The following is a 22,692-nucleotide window of genomic DNA, read 5'->3' as shown; positions in this document are numbered from 1 at the left end:
TTGGTTCCTTCCAGGAACCGTCGAGTGAATTATCAGTATCACTTCCTCTGGAGGAAATTATGGGAAATTGGACCTTTAAAATAAAGTGTTACTTAAGTGGAACACAGACACAGAGATGAATTTTATATTTATTTTTTCTTTTCTCTGTTTTTGGAGGTATAACCGTGAATGGAGGAGGCCGGGCTGCGTGTCACAGTGAGGGCATGCATGGCCGTGTGTGTGGAGAGGAAACTGTTCACCACATTTACCATTTGTCTCCTCTGATCTTGTCCGTTGTGTTGTTTTTTGTTTGTTTTTTTTTCCAATACAGTTGGAGAGTAGGACGTAGCACAGGTTCCACACGCTCTCAGACCAAAAACTAAATTCAGCACGTACGCGGGGAATAAACTGACACTGCAAGTGAAGGAGCAATATGTGTCAGAGCCTGAGGGAGAAGCAGCAGAACAACACATGAAACTGTACCGAGCTTTTTTGAAATGTGCCTCCTCTGCTTGTCGCTGTATTTGAGCCGTTGTTAGATCTCATTGGAACTGATTACATATATTTTGGATGTATAGATTTTTCTCCAGGGACATGTGTTTTTCATTTATACCGTGCCGTGCACGAACATTGCTGCAGTTGTACGTGCTCTGGCGCTGCGGTCACACCAATGAAGGAAATTTGAATTTAGATTTGTGCACTAAACAGATTTTCTGCTGCCTGTGTGATAAAACGCATCTCCGCAAGGCGCCTTCGCTTGTGGAGCCATGAACAATTTGCTCCTTCTTTCTTCTAATGCTCTTGTTGCGTTCTGTGTTTTTTGTATGTTTTATTCAGGAAGTTAAAATGCACATATTTAATGTGTCCATCATGTAAATGACAGATTTATCCATACAGGCCCGTTCCCATGGACCATTAATGTATGTATTTATTGTTGAGTCTGCTTTTATGCTCCCTAGTGTGTGTCGTTATTAAGCTGTATGTATTTTAAAGACCCACCCAGGGACCTGCACTGCAAATTAACTTATGCTATAATCAGTTCAAGTCCCTATAGAAATAAACAGTGGGTAAATAAAATACGAAAGCTACAAGCACTCGGCAATCCAAACTAAATATTATCTGAGTGCGGTGGGCTCGTAGAAACACAGCGGTGGATGCTAGGCCATTATCTCTGTGCTGCCAAGAGAAGAAGATGGAGAGAGTTAAAGCAGCTGACCATGAGGCTCCGCATCACTTTCAGCCGACGGCCTCTGACCCATCAATTTACAGCCAGGGGGAAAGAAAAGTGCATCAACCTCTGAACAACACCAACTCAAAGTAAACTTCGGAGCCGCTTTAGCACAGAGCTGACAGCAGACAGTCTGGCCAGCGTGAGCGATCAGAGACATTATTCCAAAAAGACAGAGTGATCACACAAGCGGGCGCAAATTGGCGAGTAGAACGAGCCGTCACAGAAAAGCCTGGCAACCTGCAGGAAACAGCCTGAGTCATTGCTGCAGGCAACAAGATGGAGGCACGGAGCACAATGGAAGAGCGCAGCCTGCACGGAGGCCGAATCAAGGTCTCCAACAAAACACAACTCCAACTGTGAGATTATGGGAGAGAAACCAGGACGCATGCATCAGAGTCTGCTGTTCCACTCTTGTATATGTGTGATTGTCTGTGAAGGTTCTCTGTCATCCAGGTCATGGTAATCTAAGAGGCGTTGAATAAAGACAACTGGATTTGTAGAATTTCTTGAAGACGTTTCATCTGAGTAGCTTCTTCAGTTCCGAGAGACTAGTGGGAAGTTGAGGTTTAAACGGGAAAACTCAGAAACTTGCATGACCAGAAAGTGGTGCCACTATTTTCTACAAGTCCAGTTTTGGAATATATGTGTGATTCTGTTTAGATGTTAGTGTGAGTATGTGCTTCATTATAGTATCCTATGAGCTTTATGATGAAGACGTTGGGTCATCACGTGTCGGATCAGATACCTCAATGTGTAGGACGGATCAAAACATGACAACAATAAAAAACACAATGCACGACTCATGGTGTGAATGCTGCATATCCAATACACAAAGTCACCACAGACAGCTATTTCAGAACCACGGACAGGTGGACAGCTCCACACACGTATCACCAGTTACGCATTCCACAAATTCCACTATAAATGAAACAATATGTAAACTACATTATCAATTTCATTTAGATCAATGAATTAGACTCACCAGCCTCTTTGTTACGAGCTCCTGATTAACCATGTTTTCTCCTTAAACCACTCCTGGTTGAATAACCTAGTTTTGTCTTTATTACATCCTCCAGTCGATGTGTGATAAAGTCCTAAATCTCACACTAGCCAGATGGTCAACTCCACTCATAACGCTATTAATAAAAGAAACATGAATTAGCTACCAGTACGTTACGTTAGGTATGTTAGCCGAGCTAGCTGACCTGTGCAGTATGGCCCCTTGCTTCAGACCAGCCAGTGAAGAGCTCTGGGTCCTGAACCTCAACCCGTCTGCCCAAACTGAAGTGTGCGCCGTACATGTGCATTCATGTGCAAAAGTTCACCAGTTCACATCAGTGCAGGCCGGGGCGACCTGGGCAGGCGCCACCGAGCGGGAACAGAGACGCAGAATCAGACTATTCACACACAACTACGTTTTCATTAAATGAAAACTGGTGACACTTCATTAGAGACAAAGTTTATTATTTAATAATTTATGTGCAACAACGTTTTTGACACAGGAAAAATTATTAAAACAATGATAATCCTCCCCTGCACAGCAGCGCCCTCTGGTGGGACTGTGCCCGGCCCCAAATGTGACAGTGCATGGATATCTCAACACTGAGCTATTTTAGAGTTTCTACATTGTTTAGGGGCTCATTCCGCTGAGTTACATTTAATTTAGAGACAATAATAAATGAAAAATTCACTGCAGGCAGAAGCTTCCACAAACACAGTCGCTCCAGCGGTGGAGACAAATCCCTCCGAGAGCTGCCAGACTGACTTTAAAGCTCCGCTCTTATCATATGACGCCATGTTCATTGAGATTTTTATCTTATTATTATTATTTTTTTAATCTATACATATCCAAGCTACAATCGCCTCTTTGTTGCCTTGGCTTAAATCATTACAGATTATTTTTGAAATATTAGTTTAACTCGCTTCATTCCACCAAAAGGTGTTGAATAAAGGCAACTGGACTTTTTCGGGAAATTTCTACAAGTCCAGTTGCCTTTATTCAGCACCATGACCTGGATGAGTGAGAACCTTCACTGACTTTCTGTTGGTTCCTCACAGTTACATAAAGTAAAACTCTACTGGTGACTATATGCGGGGCAGCTGTCAATCACAGCTGTCATTTCCTAGTTTTATAGCACCGAATAACTCAGGCAGCAAGTCAGCAGGCAGCCACCAGGGGGCGTATATTTAGGCTTCACTTTATTTAGGGGGAGGTCAGCCATCTTGGAATCTACAGGTGAGCCACTCAGGTGAGCTTCCCGCCTTTAGGGTTTGTTTCCATTCCGATGAGTTCAATTGAATTTAGAGACACGAAGACACGAATCTCTGATTTTTGTAAAAGAATATGAAAAAAAAAAAAAAAATCTAAACAAAACAAAACAAGTGCCTACAGACAGAAGCCTCCACAGACACAGCAGCTCCAGCAGTGGGGATGAATCCATCATAGACCTGCCAGACCGGATCTGGACTTCATCGTCATCATCATCATCACATCATATAGTTAGTTATGGGGAAGCACGGAAGCAAAAACAGCCTCAAGTCTCTGAGGGTCTGCTCTATTGTTCCGCGTTTTTACGACCATGATCCTGTTCTGCCAATAAAACCCGAAACACACACACACACACGCACACACACGCACACACAGACAGAGAGAGAGGGAGAGGGAGGCTGCAGCTCACAGTGAGGGAGGGAGTGCCTGCTGCCATCGTGGGAGCGGTTCTGCTCCTCCACATCAGACTCCTTCAATCCCTCCAAGCCGGAGGAGCGAGGAGGACCCTCTGCCCGTCTTTTTTTCCTCTCTGCGGACTCTGGGATAATTACCACCACGGCTGGGAAGATGTTTTTTCTGCTGTCCATGGTTACCCTTTATACCCTGAGCGCGTTGAGCGGAGCCTCCGCCGCCACTCTCTGTAAGTACTCCGCTGGCTCACCTGTCGCCTCCTCCTCTGCAGCCGGAGAAACAAAAAGCTGCTCGGAGCAAAGGAGCCTTCTCACGGCTCCGTGCTCCCGCTGCAGAGGGAGGGAGGACCGAGAACCGACAACCAAGCCCGAGTCCGAGAACCGAGACCGAGCGCTGCCTGTCACACCTGTGCGTCAGCGGCGCGCATACGAACAAGTTGTGTTGTGTGTTGGGGATGGATGTGCGCTGAAGGTCAAGCAAACAGGTCCGCTGACTGCTTCATGATGCAGGGACTGACCGCCCCCCACCCCACTAGCCCGCTGCACGGTGCCTCCGTGAGGTGTCTCTGAGAGTCAACCACGGACGTGTTTCTGCTGATGTGTGTTGGAGAACCAAAAGTGCTGAGTGGCTGTAACTGTGTGTGTGTGTGTGTGTGTGTGTGTGTGTGTGTTTGGAGACAGCTGCTGGGGTCCAGCCGTCCTCTTGCCATCTCAACACTGAGTGATTTTCCATCAGGAGCTTTTTGTCCCCCCACCCCCCTGTAAACCTGAAGCTGTCTCCGGTTAGCAGGCCCGCGTGCACGTTGAGGTGTGGAGATTCGAACCATATTGATCAGCCATCAAATATTTATGCCACCTTTCAAGCAAAATTCCCAGTTTCTGCTCCTCTCAGATGTGAAGGGGTCTGCTCAGAAACAGAAACAAAGTCAGCCTGGTAGCAACGTAGGAATCACATGCAGTCTGCTTCTGATGCACATGCCCCCACGTCCACTCAGGGCTCGGTGCATCTCGCTGAGAGACTGAGCTGGTCAAAATATTAGAGGCGTCCATGTTCAGCAGCACCATGGAGACGATCGTTAAGTTGAATCAACGCCTCAATAACCTGGATATGATCACCTGTGGTTAGCTCCTCACCTTCATCCAGCGGGTGTTAGACGAACTCTCAGCAACATGTAGATGAGTGTTGATGCGGCAACAACCAACAGAGAATAGAAACACAAACTGTCCATGAACGAGGGGCTGGGATCTTGTATCGGATTGTGTTCTGGAGCCGCCGGTTTCTGATGTTTGCGTCAGTTTGTGAGGGCTGCAGAGCCAGATGTTGTTGGAGGAGTCTGTGTACGCACGGCGCTCAAATGTTCACGTTAGCTTTAATAATGAAGGGAGAGGGTTCCAGACCTGCTCAGCTCTGTGTTTGTCAGGTCACTGCTCTGAACATTTCACTAAATTCAGCTGTAAAAAGTTACATTTCCAGAGAATATTCACACTCATCAAATGATGAAAACAAAGAAAACTACAAACAAAGCCTCAGCAGTGACTCTGACCTTGGTGCCACTCAGCGCAGGCTGAACCACAGGAGACCAGACAATAACTGCTTTTCTTTCCAATTTGCAATTTGGGCAAAATGTCAAATTGGCTCAGAACAACTTAAATCAGGATCAGTTAAACTAATGTATCATCCCTTGGTTCAGATATTAATGTCTTTTCTTCTTGGCTTCGGTTTCTGGTGAGTTTTAACTTTTCTACACAATTATACCGTCAGATTTCTCCGAAGATATTCACGCTCATCACAGGATTAAACCACAAAGCCACAGCAGTGAGTCTGACCTTGGAGCCACTCAGACCACAGGGGAAAAAGGAAAAAACCCTTTTCTTTCCTATTTGCATTTTAGAATACAGCCTCAATTTAAAGCAAATGCATTATCTTGTGGTTCACATGTGAACGTTCTTCTTTTTTCTTGGTTCAGTTTGTGAGGGCTGCAGGGCCGGACGTGTTTGTGTATGTTTGCTCGGAGGAATCCGTGGCTGAAATGTTCCCGTTTGTTTTAATAATGAAGGGAGGGAGGCTCCAGACCTGCTCGGCCCCGTGTGGACTGATCACTGGTCACATTCTCTTTTTACCAAATTTAATTCTAAAAATTCTCTGGTTCATTTTACAGAGTTCTTGTGCTCATCAGATGATTAAACCTTTTTATTATTATTTTGCTCAAAGAAAACTACAAACCCTCAGCAATGAGTCTGTCCTTGGTGCCACTCAGTGCAAACTAAACCGCAGGAGCCCAGAGAATAACTGATTTTATTTCTAATTTGCAATGTGGGCAAAATGTCATTTTGGCTCAGAACAACTTAATTCAGAGTCAGTAAAAAATTATTTATCATCTCATGGTTCAGATCTGGTTCAGTTCGTGATGGCTGCAGAGTCAGATGGTCTTTATTTATTTATTTGTTTTTCTATTGTTTTATGTGTCAGGGACAGTCCACGTTAATAAATGATAAATTGTAGGTACAATAAATCATAAATGAGCCAGAATTAGACAAGAGGCTAGTTTTCTAACATCTGGCCAGATGTTAGAAAGCCTGAAAGACCTGAAACATGAAATACAGATCATTAAAAAACGGCAGAAATAGACTAAATGACATTAGGGCTCATCAACATACTTACAGTTAAGAGTGAACATTTAAAATCTGCTCCCGAGTATCATCACTCGGAGGAATCTGTGTCTCGACTGTTCACATGTGTTTGTTTTAGTAATGAAGGGAGAATCCAGACCAGCCCGGCTCATTAGTCGTTTCACTCATCAGTTAATTCTACAGACCTGCTCGTGCTCCTCAGATGACGAACATTTTTTTTTTCTAATTTAATTTGCGCAAACAAAACAAAACAAAGAACCCACAGCCGTGTGTCGGGCCGTGGTTCCGCTCAGACCACAGGAGAACACAATGTCGAGATGAATCTGAATTTAAAACTAATTTCTAAGTGGAGGCTTCAGATATCTGCTTCTAGTTTTGTTGGACTTTCATATATATTTTTTTCTGTATAAGCTGTATAAAAGTGGAGCCTGCTGACCTTCCTTTGCCCCGTGTCCACATGTTAAAACACGTAAAAGGTTTTCCAGCCGTAAATGAATCCACCCGAGGCCTGATATCATTTGATCTGTTTGTCTATGTTAGCTCTCCGAGGGCGAGTGTGACACCGGGCTTGTGTTGGGGTTTAAGCAGTTTATGTTAAGATGAGGAACTGAGCTGAACTGACAGCTGCATTAGTCATTTATGACAGTCATGTGCTTCTCAAATGTGTGCCGTGATCAGCTGTGACATCCTGCGCAGAGATGAAATGGTGAGATGCTCCTGGAGGTCAAAGAGCTGCTCTCGTGTTTACCGCTGAGCAACAAAAGGAGGCGAGCAGGGATGTGTCAGAGCTGGTTTGTCAGGTGGCTGACGTGACGGCAGCCATTTCCTTTCAGAGCTCTCTCTTCACTTTCTCTGGGTTTTCCAAGGAGACAATGACGAGCGCGTCATCGGACACGTCAGCCTTCGATCAGTCACGTACCAGCAGGGTTCACTGATACTGTATTGACATGGCCTTTGCAGTGTTTGCCAGATGATGGAATCCTGACATATGCATTGAAATAACTCTTTCCTTTACCAATTATTTCATTATTGTGGTACAATACAACTTATTGACCGTGGAGGAAATTTGTCTTGACAACAGTAAACCACAGGGAGCTCTGCAGCAGCATCAGTGAAAGGACGAGAGGAAACTGATCATGTTGGCGTTGAGTGCTTTCTTTAAACCGTATCGAGCTCTTTGCTCTATTCCCCAGCTGCTTCAGCTCAGGGTTTTAATGACTTTACTGCTGGCCTCTCTGCAGCGGTTTGATATTTTCTGTTTATACGTTTCAGGATGTGGAGTTGAGCATTTTTAGCGGCGCCTTATAAATAAAGCCCCCGGTGCTGTGGCTAGCTCCCAAACCATGTGCATCAATTCAAGTCAGGTTTTATTTAGAGACGAGGTCCGAGACTCGCTCTGCGCTGTAGGCGAGCGCAGGCAGATAAAACACAGCGAACTAAAGTCATTCTCTTCAGGAACACTCAGGCCACCAGCTTAGCTTAGCTTAGCTTAGTCACTAAATCTCTGTTAGCTTCTTCTTAAATCACAACATTTTAAAATTGTGTCACCACAGATGTTGCACATAAAACTTTTTCTATATTTGTAATGTTTCTGTTGTTGCACATCTTTTAGTATTTAATTTTTATTTATTTTTGGCTGCACAATTTTTCATCTGTAGATTTAGAAAAGAATCTCTTGATGTCAACTCCCCGTGCTGTGTCCTTCTGAATTAGCATCTTATTTCATCTTATCTCATTTGGTGTTTCTGCTTTTAATGCAACGAGTGTGTGTGTGTGTGTGTGTGTGTGTGTGTGTGTGTGTGTGTGTGTGTGTAGTCATCTGAAAATAATTCAATAATGAATACATCTAAATGTTTTAGCTGTTGAGTAATTAGAAGTAATTAACTTTTCACTTAGGATAATGAGAAATTGATAACAGCGATTTATAAAAATATGTTTGTTAGCGCTGCTGCTAATGATGACTTTCCTTATTGATTTGTCCGTTGTCCATATATAAGATGTGATAAATGTGTGTGGATGGTGTTCTTAAATGCTGGTGTCGTCCTTCCAACATTCTCCGGAAAGTAGGAGGAGAAAGAGAAGCGCGCTGCCACTTTTCCTGGGCGTGGAACTCCGACGCGGTGAATTGATTAGGAGCAGAGCTGAGCACCAATCGGTTTTCTGTGGCCTGACTAATTGTTTCTGCGCTGCATATCTACATATTTATAACTCAAACATGCTGCTGTTGTCTCTGTTCTGGTGGCCAATGGCTTAATTCATAATCATAATCTGCTTTACCGTCCTTAATAAGGCCAGCCAGGGCCACGCCGGGGGCCAGCGGGAGGCCTGATTTGAAGGAATTTGCTTTTGGCTGGGAGGAAGGCTTTCATTAGCAGCCGATGCGACGCTCCTCACCGCGGGTCTGCGGGAGGAATATTGCTACACTCCCAGTGATCCCCTCACAGCGAGAGGAGACCGCTTCAGCAGCCATCCATTTTTTATATGATAGAATCAGTTTCCGGGAGGGTGCAGCACCACACACACACACGCATATTTACTTAAAATTTCATGCTTCAAGTTAGCTCAGTGAGCAGATACTTCACAAGTAATTATATCCCATCCCGAGCACCTGAACGCGTCAGAGCAGCGCTGGCATGCTGCTTCACGGGAGACGTTTGCTGGAGACGATGCAGCTGCAGATCCCCCCACTAATGAACGTGAAGGAGACACTCAGGGAACACCTACAGCTGCACACGTTCAAGGCCTGATGAATTTATCAAAAGGTAAATGAGGCAGAGCGCTGGTGTGACTGCGCCGGCACTTTTCCTCATGTTTAAACATGCAGCGCCTCTTCTCAGACACAAACTGAACCGGAAGGAGATCTGAGGCCGAGCGTCCGCAGGGAAATACGTTCGCCAGGAGGATCACTCTCATCATCATTATCATCACCTCCATCATCAGAAATCTTTTAGTTCCTTATATGTGAGATTTGATGTGGCTGCACCAACGAAGGACACTGTTGGTTGTTTTCTGAAGAACTCTGGGTAATAGTAATTTGTCCTGTCTGTTTTCAGGGCTTCGTCCCAAAGTTCTTTAGCTTGAAGTTTTCCCTGACTTAACGAGTCTGGTAAATTTCTGAAATGAGCGAAGCAACAATCGTCTGCAGCCGTGCGGTTTGTGTCTCCTCCTGGATAAATAGTTGCTTTCCTTCATGAGGAAAAAAAACGAAATTAACAAGGTGATGTTTGTGCGCTGCTCCTGAGAGCTGAACCGAGCCGAGCGCAGCGCAGCTCCAGTAAACACATGCAAATAGACGAAACACGAGCAAAACAGGGAAACATGTTGACTGGGTGCAGCAGGAGCACAGGTGCAGCGTTTAGCTTTTAACACGAGCAAACACGGAACGGGAAACGTTTCCGGGAGGAAGTCAACGGTTGGCGGACGCAGCTGGGACACGCTGGCTGTTGCCGTGGTGACCCATGTACTTTACATAGCTCATCATGCTTGATTATTTCTATCTCAATAGTAGTCATCAGCTATTAGGTCGATACACAATCAGCTGATTGCAGCTGTTTGATGTGACAGACATGATTTGCATGAATTCATTTGAGGAGGAATCTATTCACGTGGGTGAAAACCAACAGGGAGGTCATGTTTCCATCCCCGGTCTCCACCTTCCTCTCCTCACTGACATCTTCTTCTGGTCTAACGAGACCTGAGGGGACGATTAGTAGCTAACGGTTCATCTGGAGGTGTTTAACTTCGGGTTCGGCGACAGTTTATAGCCACAGAAATGCAGGTTCAACAAAGACGATGATTTATGTGACAGTCAGGTGTCGTTGTCCTGGATCTATTCAGGACTGATTTCAGGAAAAGAGATTTTTCTCCAAACTAATCCAGAGGTTTGTGGCGTCTGTGTTTTCTCCATCTCCATCGTCTTTACGTCTGTCACGTTCTGATCTCCCTCACACGTCCACCAGTCTGTTTATGTGACTTCATGAGGGAAATGACGTTTATTTAAAATACCGATCTCAGGATTTAAAAAAAATAATATTATGAATAAAAAAAAGAATGGTTTGTTTTTTGTCACTCAGTAGGCAAATCCTTTTCCTGCGTGTCTCTCATCCTCTCTGCCTCCATTTCCTGAGCGTCTCTCTCCACTTTGCTGTCAATAAACGCTGAAATATATGTAAAAAAAAAAATAATAATTTAAAAAAAAAAAAAGAATGGTGGGATAACTAGTGCTGACATCCTTTAAATCATGGATTTACCAAATGATATTAACTGTAATTCTTCGATAGGACAGCGCCCTGGTCCTAATACGTCAATGTCAATAAATAAACTTTAAGTCTCACACTAAATAAATAAAGACACAGTGTCTATAAAACGTCAGCTGTTTACTCCCCAGATAAATCTGCAGGTATTTATGATGTAAAAAATGAAATGTATGCAGCTCATTCATTTTGTTGGAAGGACGCTCTCTTCTTGATCATCTTCACCTATTTTATTTTTTTTTATTTGTTCTTGTACCATCCTCCTCATTAATATATAATTACTACATTAATATATAAACACAATCAAACAGCACATCGAGTTTTAATAAAGGCTCCGTGATTCTCTGAAAGATTCCAGGTTCCTTTCTTACGTGAGCTGATATTTTTTCAGCGCGGTGGAACAGGAGCTCATTGATCCACCGTCTTACTGAGGCACAACCAAGAAAAAAAGTCACATCTGTCGTCTGGGAATTATTTGGAGTTAATCTGAGTCACTTCAGGTGAAGACAGGTCAATCCCGTTTCTAAAATGTTCGGCACATTTACCGCAGGTTTTTCTAATCTGTATCTAGTCGTTGCATCAGCTGTAATTTAAAACGCATTTGCACAAGTTATGACTTTTTCTATCCTCTGCGCGTCTGACTTTATTAAGCCTGAGCTGCAGGTTGAGCTTCGTTCAGCGAGTGTTCACGCTGACATTTTTATTCTCTGTAACCTTTACTAAACAAAAAAAAAACATCTAAAAATAATCTTAATGGTGATTAACTTAAAACCAGCAACGGTAGCTTGTAGGTTTGACATTTGAAATCCTTCACACTGTTTGAAGAGCAGCGTAGAGTCTCATCCGTGTCCGTCATCAAACACTTTCCTTTGTGCTTTCTGCCGTTTGCAGCTCGTCTCTCTGTGCAAGTGTTTTTGTGTTTCCCTTTTCTTTTTACTCTGCATCTTTGTTTTCAAGTCGCTGAAGACACTTTCTTGATTTGCATGTGTTTTTCTGTAGCTGCAGCGCGTGTTGAGCTCTCAGGGGGCCGCCGCACCCCCCCCACCCCATCAATCTCCATCACGACGACAGATTTTCAAAGAGCGGAATAAAAAATGAAAAGCCCGGCCGCCGATGGCTGCGTGTTTATTTGGCTAAATTGCGTAAATACAATGCTTGTGGTCTCTCCGACGGAACGCGGCGCCTCGCGCTTCTCATTTGATCTCGGTCAGAGCTCCGGGATGTTGTTGTGTTTCAGGTTTTCCATTGATTGTCTGGATGCATGAAGTGTTGGTGTTGAAGTCACACTTTATATGATCTGATCCCATTACACAGATCACATGCATTTATTTCAAGTTAATAACCAGAAGTGAATCAGTCTTACCGCTCACTCATTTAAAATATTTGAACATTTGAATTAATAGTGCAGAAATGAAGGTTTGCCTCTTCCAGAGCAGTTGTTAAAAACCACTGACAACAAATAAATTTACATGATGTCTTACTATTGATCATTACTTTCACTCCCTCGGTGGCTGCAAAGCTATTAACCCTCCACGCTGGACTCTGTCAGGTCTTTAGCTTTAAATCCAGTGACACACGATATCAGACTATTTAGAGAAATAATTTGTGCCTTGTCTCTCGGGAATTGAAAAAAATCTATTGTGATGCATGCGGCGCCAGTGGAGGCCTTTCCATTTCCAGCTGCATTGGTCACACACTGACGCTGCACCAAATTCCAAATCTATAGACTGCAATGAATATGCTTCAGACTGCTGTGGAGTCTGTAAGTTTCACCCTCGATTTATTCTCCATGTTACTGGCAGAGGGTCTGAAAGGATTATCAACACCCACTTTGTATCGACTGTGCCAATAAGATGGATGCAAAAATCAGCGGGGACGCAGATGAAAAATGAGACAAAAAAAAATCCTTCAGACAGCAGAGAAATTAAAGGGGATGAAATCCCAAGACCTGCTCACAGCGGCTGGATTTCACAGTCTGTGTAGCGCTTCATTATTTCATGTAATTACATTGTGTGATCACCTGCTGCATGTTCACACTGTATGATTTGATATTGATTGTGATGTGGTCATGAAGAAAAGCTTTCGTCCGGATCACTGTTTGCTATCCGACTTTTTTTAGCGTCCATCCTTGAGGTGTCTCTGATCCACAGACCGAGACTCGCTGTTGTGTAGCCGGTGGCTTTGAGCGCAGTGTGTGTCGGCACACCCTCAGCCGTGAATGCACACGGGAGAGTGTGCATCACTGTAGCTAGATAGATAAGTAGAAGAGCTAGTAAATGGAGCTACTTAATCTGGCTCTTTACGCTGTGTTATTAGGAAGTGACCGCCTGCTGCTGAGGCTGATTGAGTCCAGCTATAGCTATGATTATGAACGTAGCTGTGGCTGTTCCTTTTCGTCGTGATTATATACTTGGTGCAGCACTACAAGCAGAGCTTGTGCGTGTGCGCTCGGTTGACGTGGTGTAATGTTCTGAAACACGGGCGGCTGTAATAGCGAGTGGCTCAGCAGCGTCCGCTCTGATACGTCCTCCGTCCTCCAGCTCCTGAGACGTTTCTGTGGCATCGTCGACCACAGCATCCGCCCCAGCTACATCACCGTTCACAGACTCATCCGGAGGCAGGCGAGGTGGAGCTGCAGCAGCTGCTGCGTTCACCGTCGCAGCTCGGCCTTTTGACTGGAGTAATGAGCACTAAATGCATCATCTCCCCTTCTGTAGCTGCACAAGGACTACTAGAACCGGACTAATGTAACCCTCCCCGTAACCTTAATTCAGGCTTGCTCCAACGTTACTGGGACGTTAAACAAAAACATCTGCCAAGGAGAACAAAATCATTTTATTTTTCCGGTTTCACCACTGCTGCGAGGTGACACGACCAAACCACGCTCCTCTTTATTAATATCATTAAACTAATTTCTGCTTTGTAGTAATTGGCAATTAAATGCTGTGTTATTTTGGCTCCATTTAAATCAAATTGTCCCCATCTAGACAGAGACACACACAGTCTAATCATGTTAGAAACACTGTGAAATAATGATTCTGTTATCTCATATCACTGCATCAATACTAAGATGTCTTCCTCCAATAGACACCGTCCCCTGATGGCTACTAGCTTCTAGGTCATTCCTCGTTGTCCATTATTGGGCCCTTCGTGGACAAGATGTTAACCCACTATCACCTTGTCTTTACCGAGCTGTTGTGTAAAATGCTTCCAGAAATCCAATAATCCAAGAGAAAATTATCACGTTTCCCGTCTCGCTCCGTTCCTGAATGAAGGCTGAATAATTAATGCTTGGCAGATGAGACGTGTGTAATCACTAAAGCTGTCGATAAATCATCCCGCAGGCTGCCTGTAAATGCTTCTGGGTCCCTTTAGATTATATGCAGTGTTCAGAGAAATGAAGTGCTACAGTAAACCGCTCCCGTGTTTCTCAATCACTTGTATTGACGAGTGCTTCCTTGAATTCAGCCAACGTTTGGAACTAATTGTCAGCCGATATCTCGGCCCCACTCAGGCTATCGCTGAGCAGAGGTCACCGAGCCCCAAAGCATTAGTCCATGCACGGTATCATATGAAGCTCTATCAATACCACACAGAGGTCTGAGGCCACTCTGTTACCAGATACCATCGCTGTACCCTTTGATATTATTGACTCTGTGGTCTGTGTTGACTTAACTTCTGCACCCTCCTTCATCACACTGCCTTTGCTCTTGTGGGGTCTGCACACACCAGGTTATACCAGCCAAGATGGAGTTAAATACACACCAGCAGTCACACGTTTCCTCACACCTCATTCAGTGGTTTTCTTAAGTTTTACTGCTTTCTCCATTCTAGATACATACAGCAGACATGAACTACATGAAGCACTATATACTGGATCTAAATGTGTAGCAGGAAACAAAAAGTCAAATAAGTTTTATATATATTATTTTAGAATCGTCAGAGTAGGAACCTTTTGCTTTGTTGACAGAGCTGCAAACCTTCACCTTCTCTCAATGAGCTTCGTTATGAACTCACCGGAATTGCTTTTCACTTCACGTGGAATTTCCTGCCTTCTTCATGTAGTTGGGACCATGAGTAGTGTCCCAACAAGTGAAGCTCATGGAGACAACGCCAAGACTGTGTGAAGCAGTAATTTATGATGTAAATAATCTAGCAAATAGACAGGTAGTGTATCTGTACATTTTTGGTCTCTGCACTTGGACTCGTTCTGTTCCAAACAATTAAAGATTTGTGTCTTGAACGTCGGGACGTTGAGAGTTGTCATTTATAATTTATGTCCAAGCTTCTGTGGAATAGATGGAGGCTCGGAGCTCGTCCGTCCTCAGATCAGATCTGATGAGTGACAACACTGAGGTTTTCATTTCTGTCCCTCAGACGTTCCAGGTGCAGGACGTCCAACATAAACTGACTGTTTAACTTGTCCGTTGGTGAGGTCCCGCCCCTTCCTGGATGCCTCATTTCAGAAAAGAAAAATATGTATGTAGTTAAAATCAGGAGACATTTTATTACCTGTGGGGACCCACCCTTCAATTAAAGGAGCCACACCTCCAACTGTAGAATTTTAAGAGGAGAAAAAGGCATTTTATCTTTTGCATCTTAATCTTTATTTAGACCAGTCTTCTGTGAATCCAGGTAACGGGCTGGATAAACACTGACGTCTGAGTAGAACTCTTTCCAGAGCTGGATATCAGCTGCTGTCCATTTATCTATTTGGATCAAACGTTACAGAGAAGAGAGGAAGGATGCGTTTATCTTTAGAGACAGACAGGAGACTAACTATGAATTTAAATAAGTCTCATCTAAGTACTTTATATGATGCTTTCACCTCATCTGTAGCCACAGGGCTTGTAGCAACTGGCTAGTTTTGGAGCTAATGCTAACTGAGATCAGATCACATGACAGGGATCATTGAAATAACACCCTGGACTTTTCTCCTTAACGTTTCCTCATAGTTTTATTATCAGATGTTAGTTTCAGCTTGTCAACATCGCAGCCACAGAACAAGTACTCGCTGATGAGTGTTTTTGTCTTTGTTAATGAAATCAGCCGTGGCTTGAACTAGACTCGGAGCCTACGTGTGGATGCTTGGCTGATTCCAGCGTTACAGCAGAATGAATTAAAAAAGTTTTATATGTTCGTCAGTACAACCACGTCCTGGCTGAAGCAGCGAGACGAGTGGAGCAGCTCCATTTTTTCTTTGAATAATCTCTTTCCCTGTGAAGCTGACAGAATTAATCAGAATAATCAGTCAGAGAACATTAATAGATGACGACTCTGATAAATCCTCCAGCTCATTTATCAAGTAAAAAATACAAAGAGTGTTTGAGAGGACGCTGCGAATCACAGCTCTGAGTTCTGGGAATAAACTGGATCCATTTCGGAGACGTTGTCTATAGATGAATGATTAATTGTGTAGTGTTGTTATTCCAGGTGTTACTGCTGTGTTGATGGCCTTTTCTCATTATTTATTTGTTGGAAACCTCAGTGAACATCTAAATAAAGGCTTGAATTGAAAACATTGATTAAGAGAAATGAAGGGAACAGGAATGTTCCTCTGATCACGTGACAGCATCAGGTTTCCTGTGCAGAATAAAAGAACATTGATGCTTTCATTTACATCCAGAGCTCATGAACAGTGATATATATTTTAATGACTTCTTACTGATGTCCATCAAGGGACTGGTGTTGGCTTCAGCTCTACGCATGCATACCGAACATCAGGCACTCCTTTACAAGAAATAACCTGTTTATTTCAGTTATTTAAATTTTAGAAAAAGACAAAGAGGCAACGGGTCGGACACTGTCTGAGGTTCTGCAGCTGAAGAGCGCTGTCCACTCCATTAGGCCTGGTTTTTAAAGATTGATATTCAGATTTAAATCAGTTTCAAACAGAAAGATCTGATATTTAATAATTATTTAATATATAATATTTAATCTTTTTTTTCTTTAACCATTTCCTGCATCCCCTCTTTAGAAATCTTGCTGCACTTTTGCAAGACTGGTTTCACACAACAAATGTCATGAGACATTGAGAAAGAACATTTTAAAAGTCTGATGATGGAGGCAAAGAAGCTAGAATGAGAAGATGGAGGAGATGCCACTAACCTCTGGAAGGCAATTCAGGGAGTCAGTAGAGGTCCATGCTCCTCAGCCGTGCTTTAATCCACAGCAGCCACACCTGGAGAGCCACCCACAGACACCTGCACTGCCACTGCAAGGCCACAAGGGTGCAGAGGGGCGTGGCTTATGCAAAGCAATTGTTAAAATACAGACACACATCAGCCCCATTTGTATATTCAACACTTAAGTCCGATCGTCCATGAAAAGACTGTCTGCCATCACTGTCTTAAAGAGGCGGGAGCTGAGGAGGAAACGTGCCGACTTGGTTTTGGTGGGAGTCGTGGTCTGATTGTGAAGCTGTGGCTTTAATCACATGGGCTCGGTCCACACAGCGAGAAGGATCAGGTGAGATTGAGAAGGCTTCTCTGCCTGTCTATGCCTCATACACGCTCTATTTTTACAAAATCCCTTTGGCAATTGTTTTCATATCCAACTGTTTGTACATTATTTCCAGAGACTGAAACTTCCTCGTATGTGGTGAGCCGTGTTTATTTGGCTTAGGAGGCAGCGATGCCTCTGGAACTGAAGCTTATAACATCACGTGCACAACGAGAGGCTCTTTGTCGTCACGTATGAATCAGATTCTGTATTTTTTTGTTCTGTTGGGGAAGGTCAGCCTGGACTACGGCTCATAGTGAACAGGAACCTGCAGCTCTGTCTCCGTTTCACTTTCCACCAGGTGCCCTTGAATCCAGAAAAGATTATTTCTGCAAAGTTAATTACAGATTTTCATTCCATATGAACACAGATATTGATTGAATGAGGACAAAGAGGGGGAGAGATCTGACTCCGACTCTAAACGTGTTTGCATCCGTACCGGGGAGAAGGAGGATTTCTAAAATGAAAAGAGTACAAGGTTATGGGCAGCATTAAAGGATAACGCTGGCAATATTCTATGTGTGTTTTATTGGCCAGCAAATGCCGTGCAAAGGGCAAAAACCAACAAAGAAAGTGATCCTTTTGTTAAGGACTGTCTGTGTAGCCAAGCCTGACGTACTGGAGCTCATTCCTCTGTGCCGCCGAGCCCCAATGTCATTATTATACACCGTGAAGGACACGGACACACACTTCTGCTGCTATAAATATTGCGCTTGTGAGAGTTCAGGCTTCTATACGGTATTTAGCTCGTGTTTGAAGTTTGTTACATCAAAACAAAAAAGAAATCCATATTTTTAAAAAATGAAAACATTCAGTCAGACTCCAGATGCTGCGAACTGTCAGCGAGAGAAAAGACCTGGAGCTGTTTACCATCTGCTCCGAAATGAATCAAATGGAATGTGAAGTTCAATCCTAATGAACTTAAATGCAGCATTAAAGCCAGCAGGTCAATTCAAGCTCCAGAACAGAATGAAGTAATGCTGCCTGTCTCTGTCTGTCTCCGTCTGTCTGTCAACACAGAGGACATGGCCGTCTTGTTTGAATAAACTTTATTGAATTCTCAGTGGACAAAGTCAATGTGGACAAACGGTTCAGGTCCAGGCGGCCAGAGGGTCGATTAAAATATGAAGTTTGACTTCAAATATTGTACAAGGCTCATAAAAGACTCACTCAGTGTCTGGAGTTTAAGGCAGGACAGGAACCGTTTGCAGTTTCCAGGAGGGACAGAAAATATGTTCTTATCTACAAAAGGGAGACTTTCACAAAAACTTTGGGTCCCACTGCTCTGATGTTCTTTTGTTCTATTTCTGGCAGATCCAACGCTCCACTGAGCTCAGAACCATTCAGTTCATTTCCAGAACGTTCTAGTCTGATGTTTTTGGTCTAACATCGTATTGTGACTTGATCGCTCTGACATCCGACATGAACGTAGAAACCAAATCATCGGCTGCAGACGTGCGTCTGAGATGTGATGTGGTGAGTTCAGTCGGGTTCATTTCAGGCCAGGTGTTTCCATCTACTCCTTTTTTTCCCGGCAGTCGGTGATAACCTCCGTGGGTCTGCTCAGAAACACATCATCCTCCTCCTCCCTGAGTCTGCCGCTGATGGCTCCCGGCCTACAGCGGTTGATGCACTTTTGATTTGGAGAGAGATTAAGTGTTCCCTCCCTGCCAACACTTGTGTGCATGTGTTTATGGCGATGCATTCAAATGCAAGTCTGGGTTCGTTTGGCTCTAACGTTGGAGCCCCTGAGCCTCGCGCAGAGACCGTGAGTCGGCTTGAGAGGATTGTCAGTTATCCCACAAGCCAAGGAGCAGCTTTGCAGACAAATCATCCTCCGTCCATAAGTCTTCCTGACTGACAGCCGAGCATCTGGCTCAAGACCAGAACTCTAAACAACAGCAGGATCCGTGAGATGCTCATTCTGCTCATGGAGACAGACGGCAGTCCCACTCCTCTTCACTTCACTTCGCTTCACCTGCCTTCACCTGCGGGAGAACATGAGTCAGAACATCAGAATTTTGGTTTGTTTCGCATCTTCAAAGCCGTCTTGGTCTGATTTTGATTGGGTCGACTGAATGAAGGAGCAAAGTGACTAACCAGGCCTGGGAGGTGCTGCTCTCATCTCTCTGTCTCCTACCAGAGGAGGGAGAGCTGTTCCAGAGAGGCTGGATACAGACTGGAAGAAAGGTGAGTGAGCAGAAAGTTATTCTGTTGGATCAAACGCGGGATCAGGGAGACTTTTGACAGATTAAGAGAGTGTCTTGCATAACAGCGGTTCTTGTGGATGTTAAGTTGCCAGTGTTCTCATTTCCCCCGATGAACATCTGCAACTGCACTGCAGCTCAGCCTTACTCTGAGTCTTGGACAAAGCAGTTTGATCCACTTTAGTCACACTTGAAATCAGGATTAGAAAAATCTCTTGGCAAGCGATCTGAGCGCAGTCAAATCAGGTCAGACCAAATTCAGCGGGACGCCCAAAAGGAGAGCGCGCGCACGCTGTCGGCTCGGCCAGATGGACGACCAATCGCAGCTCCAGATGTGCTCAGAATCCACCCGAGCTCGAAGTGGAATGGCATCCCCCAAACAAAAGGCCTCTCGCTCACTCAGAGCGGTGAAGTGCTCGCTGATGGAGGGAGTGAAGGGATAATTGTAATCAGGCCAGTGCCAGTTCTCATCACATTCTCAGACACAGGTCTTAATGCAGCTCTGCTCTCGAGTGAAGCCAGAGCGTGAAGAGGATGTTGTTGTAAGACTCGCTGCTCTCGTAGCAGGCAGGCTGGCTCACGCCGAGATGAGACCGACAGCTTTTGATCACTGGACTCTTAATCTGCTCCTGCCTGTTGGACGTGATGTAATCTCACAATGTGGGATTAGAAAGAACACACACATAAACACAGAGGGAGCTTCGGCGTTTTCTCTGCACTTTCCAGGGGTCACTGCATGGGTTAATAGACTGTTGGAACATCTGAGAACTGGATAAGTGAGGCAGCCTTGTTATTTTCCTCCAATTCTTGCTTTAAAACTCCACCGCTGACAGGCAGCGCTGCTCTCTGAACCAGTGTGTTTAACTGCTCCTGGATGCAGTTTGTGTTATTACTGTCAGCTGAATAAGTCCAAGTATGGCGACAAGATTTAACACAACAGTGATAACTCCAGTCTGAATGGTTTTCTTTTTTGTTTTCTTTCCCAGATAATTGCAATGGTCCCCTGGTGTCAGCACTGCCACATTCCTCCTTCCAGAGCTCCTCTCAGTCCTCGGCCAGTTATGCTGCTCACAACGCCAAGCTCAACAGAAGAGACGGTGAGTAGGCGCGTCACTGCTTCTTAGTGCCTCCAGTAAACAGGGACGTCGCGGTCGCGGGGGCCGCTCTCTGAAGACGGTGACGAGCGTGTTCCCTGACAAAACACATTTTACAAATTACTGCAAATAACACAAGTACAGTGACGGTGAGGAGAGTCCAGCAGCACTAGTAGAGCACGAAACAACTTCATCTTCATCAGGCGCATCAAGAAACCGCAATTAAACATATTTACATTAACATACAAGCCAAAGTGGCATACATACGGAGCAGCCAGGAGACACCTGGTCTCTGGTAGAATAAACTAGAATAAACCTGTCCAGGACGTACGCTGCCTCTCACCCAATGACACCTGGGGTGGGCTCCAGTCATAATAAATGACATAATCTAAAGACACCTGGTTAAATTAAAAGAGAAAAATCCCAAATGGTCCAGGAAATATAGAACAAATATAAAGAACAAGACGATGCTCAGACACGTGGTCTCTAGTGGACGCCCCAGGCTCCGGTTGCCTAGGTAACCCTATGGTATATTTCCAAGTTCAACAATCAGAACATATAAAACTGTGAGTGCATGGATGGAGCTGCTGTTGGTGTCCCTCCTTTTCCTCCTTTTTCTTTGTACGTTCTTGTTCTGTTGGATTTTGATCATTTCTTGAGAACAGCGATGCCCCAGCGAGCAGAGACAGTAATGAATCCTGACTCTTCACTGACACAGCTCAGGCCTCTGAGGTGAACAGAATAAGTTACATCCATACATCAAACAGCCTACGACACACAGATTGTAATCACAATTTGGTCTGTGTGTGTGTGTCTGTGTGTGTGTCTGTGTGTCTGTGTGTGTGTGTGTGTGTCTGTGTGTGTGTGTCTGTGTGTGTGGTTTTGTGTGTGTGTCTGTGTGTGTGGTTTTGTGTGTGTGTGTGTGTGTGTGTGTGTGTGTGTAGTAGTGATAACACTGACAATACTCTTATGATAACGATTAAAACAGTGATAAAATACTAATAGTAACAACAGTAACTTCAATGATTGCAAGAATAGTAATAATAAAGTAATAATAATACTGATGATGATAATAATGGTTGTGATGGCAGAAAGCAGGAGGGCCGAATGTGAGAAGTGCATAAACTTTTGTAGGCAAATCTGGATGCTCTCAGCTCAGCTCTCTGGAGCTTTTGACGTACAACACGTTTTAAAATGCATCAGCAGTTTCCAAGGAACCAGGTGTGTAGCTTCGCCTCAGAGGCTTCCACATCCAGACACCAGCCCCTCAACCGTCCGTCTGTCCATCTGTTCATCCACGGACAGAACCGTGCTCAGTGGATCCCATGCGTCTGTATTTGCAGGAGCAGGAGGCTGGTCTCCCATGGTGACCGACCAAGAGCCCTGGCTCCAGGTGGACCTCAGGGAGCAGATGGAGGTGACGGCTGTGGCCACACAGGGGCGTCATGACAGCTGGGACTGGGTCAGCAATTACCTGCTGCTCTACAGCGACACGGGCCGGGCCTGGAAACAGTACCGGCACGAGGACGGAGTGGCGGTGAGTCAGTCTCACGTTTCCTTACTGAGACTCTAGCTTCACGGGTGAAGGAGTAGACGTCACTCGGATGAGACAATGTTTTGATATCACTCTGATATTTGTGCATTTTCCAGAGCTGCAGCCAGGCAGTGTGCAGTCAGTTAACGTAGAGGTGGGGCTGGCCTTCCTTTAAAGGTCACTACTTAACTTGATTGTTGAATCAGTGCTTAAAGAAATATCGAAATGTCAAGTTGTGGTTTAGGGTCCTCTTAACATTTTCTCTGTGCGTTGACGGGGGAAACCTCAGCGCATCAGTCAAGATTGAGTCAGAAAATATTCATTGGAGAATGTAAAATAGTGGGGTCTTATTCAGGCTGGGTCTAAAAAACTAGATTTCCTGCATCCTCTCATGAGAAAAGCTGTGAGACAAACCTCTGCATTCATCAACGTGTGAGGCCCAAACTGTCAGGTCTTTAAGCCGATTTAATTTAAAAGGTGTGAGGCTGGAGAAGATCTGAGGTTTGGTGAATATGTCGTTCATAAGTAATTGAAAATGAATCGGAAATGAAGTGATTCAGTGAATCAGTAGCGTTAGCGAGCG

General features: G+C 44.4%; 1 protein-coding gene across 1 annotated transcript in view; it reads left to right on the top strand.

Moving 5' to 3' along the window:
- The first annotated feature begins 3,885 nt into the window (after positions 1-3,885).
- LOC125018041 (contactin-associated protein-like 5) overlaps positions 3,886-22,692 on the top strand; it is a 72,812-nt gene continuing 54,005 nt past the window's right edge. The window contains exons 1-3 of the mRNA XM_047601679.1: positions 3,886-4,119; positions 20,468-20,578; positions 21,919-22,112. Of these exons, the coding sequence (XP_047457635.1) occupies positions 4,047-4,119; positions 20,468-20,578; positions 21,919-22,112 (378 nt within the window). The 5' untranslated portion in view covers positions 3,886-4,046. The remainder of the gene's footprint in view (positions 4,120-20,467; positions 20,579-21,918; positions 22,113-22,692) is intronic.

The sequence above is a fragment of the Mugil cephalus genome, chromosome 12, assembly GCF_022458985.1.
Source record: "Mugil cephalus isolate CIBA_MC_2020 chromosome 12, CIBA_Mcephalus_1.1, whole genome shotgun sequence".
Lineage (NCBI taxonomy): Eukaryota > Metazoa > Chordata > Actinopteri > Mugiliformes > Mugilidae > Mugil > Mugil cephalus.
Note: the sequence above shows the minus strand (reverse complement) of the source record. Positions and strands in the feature narration are given on the sequence as shown.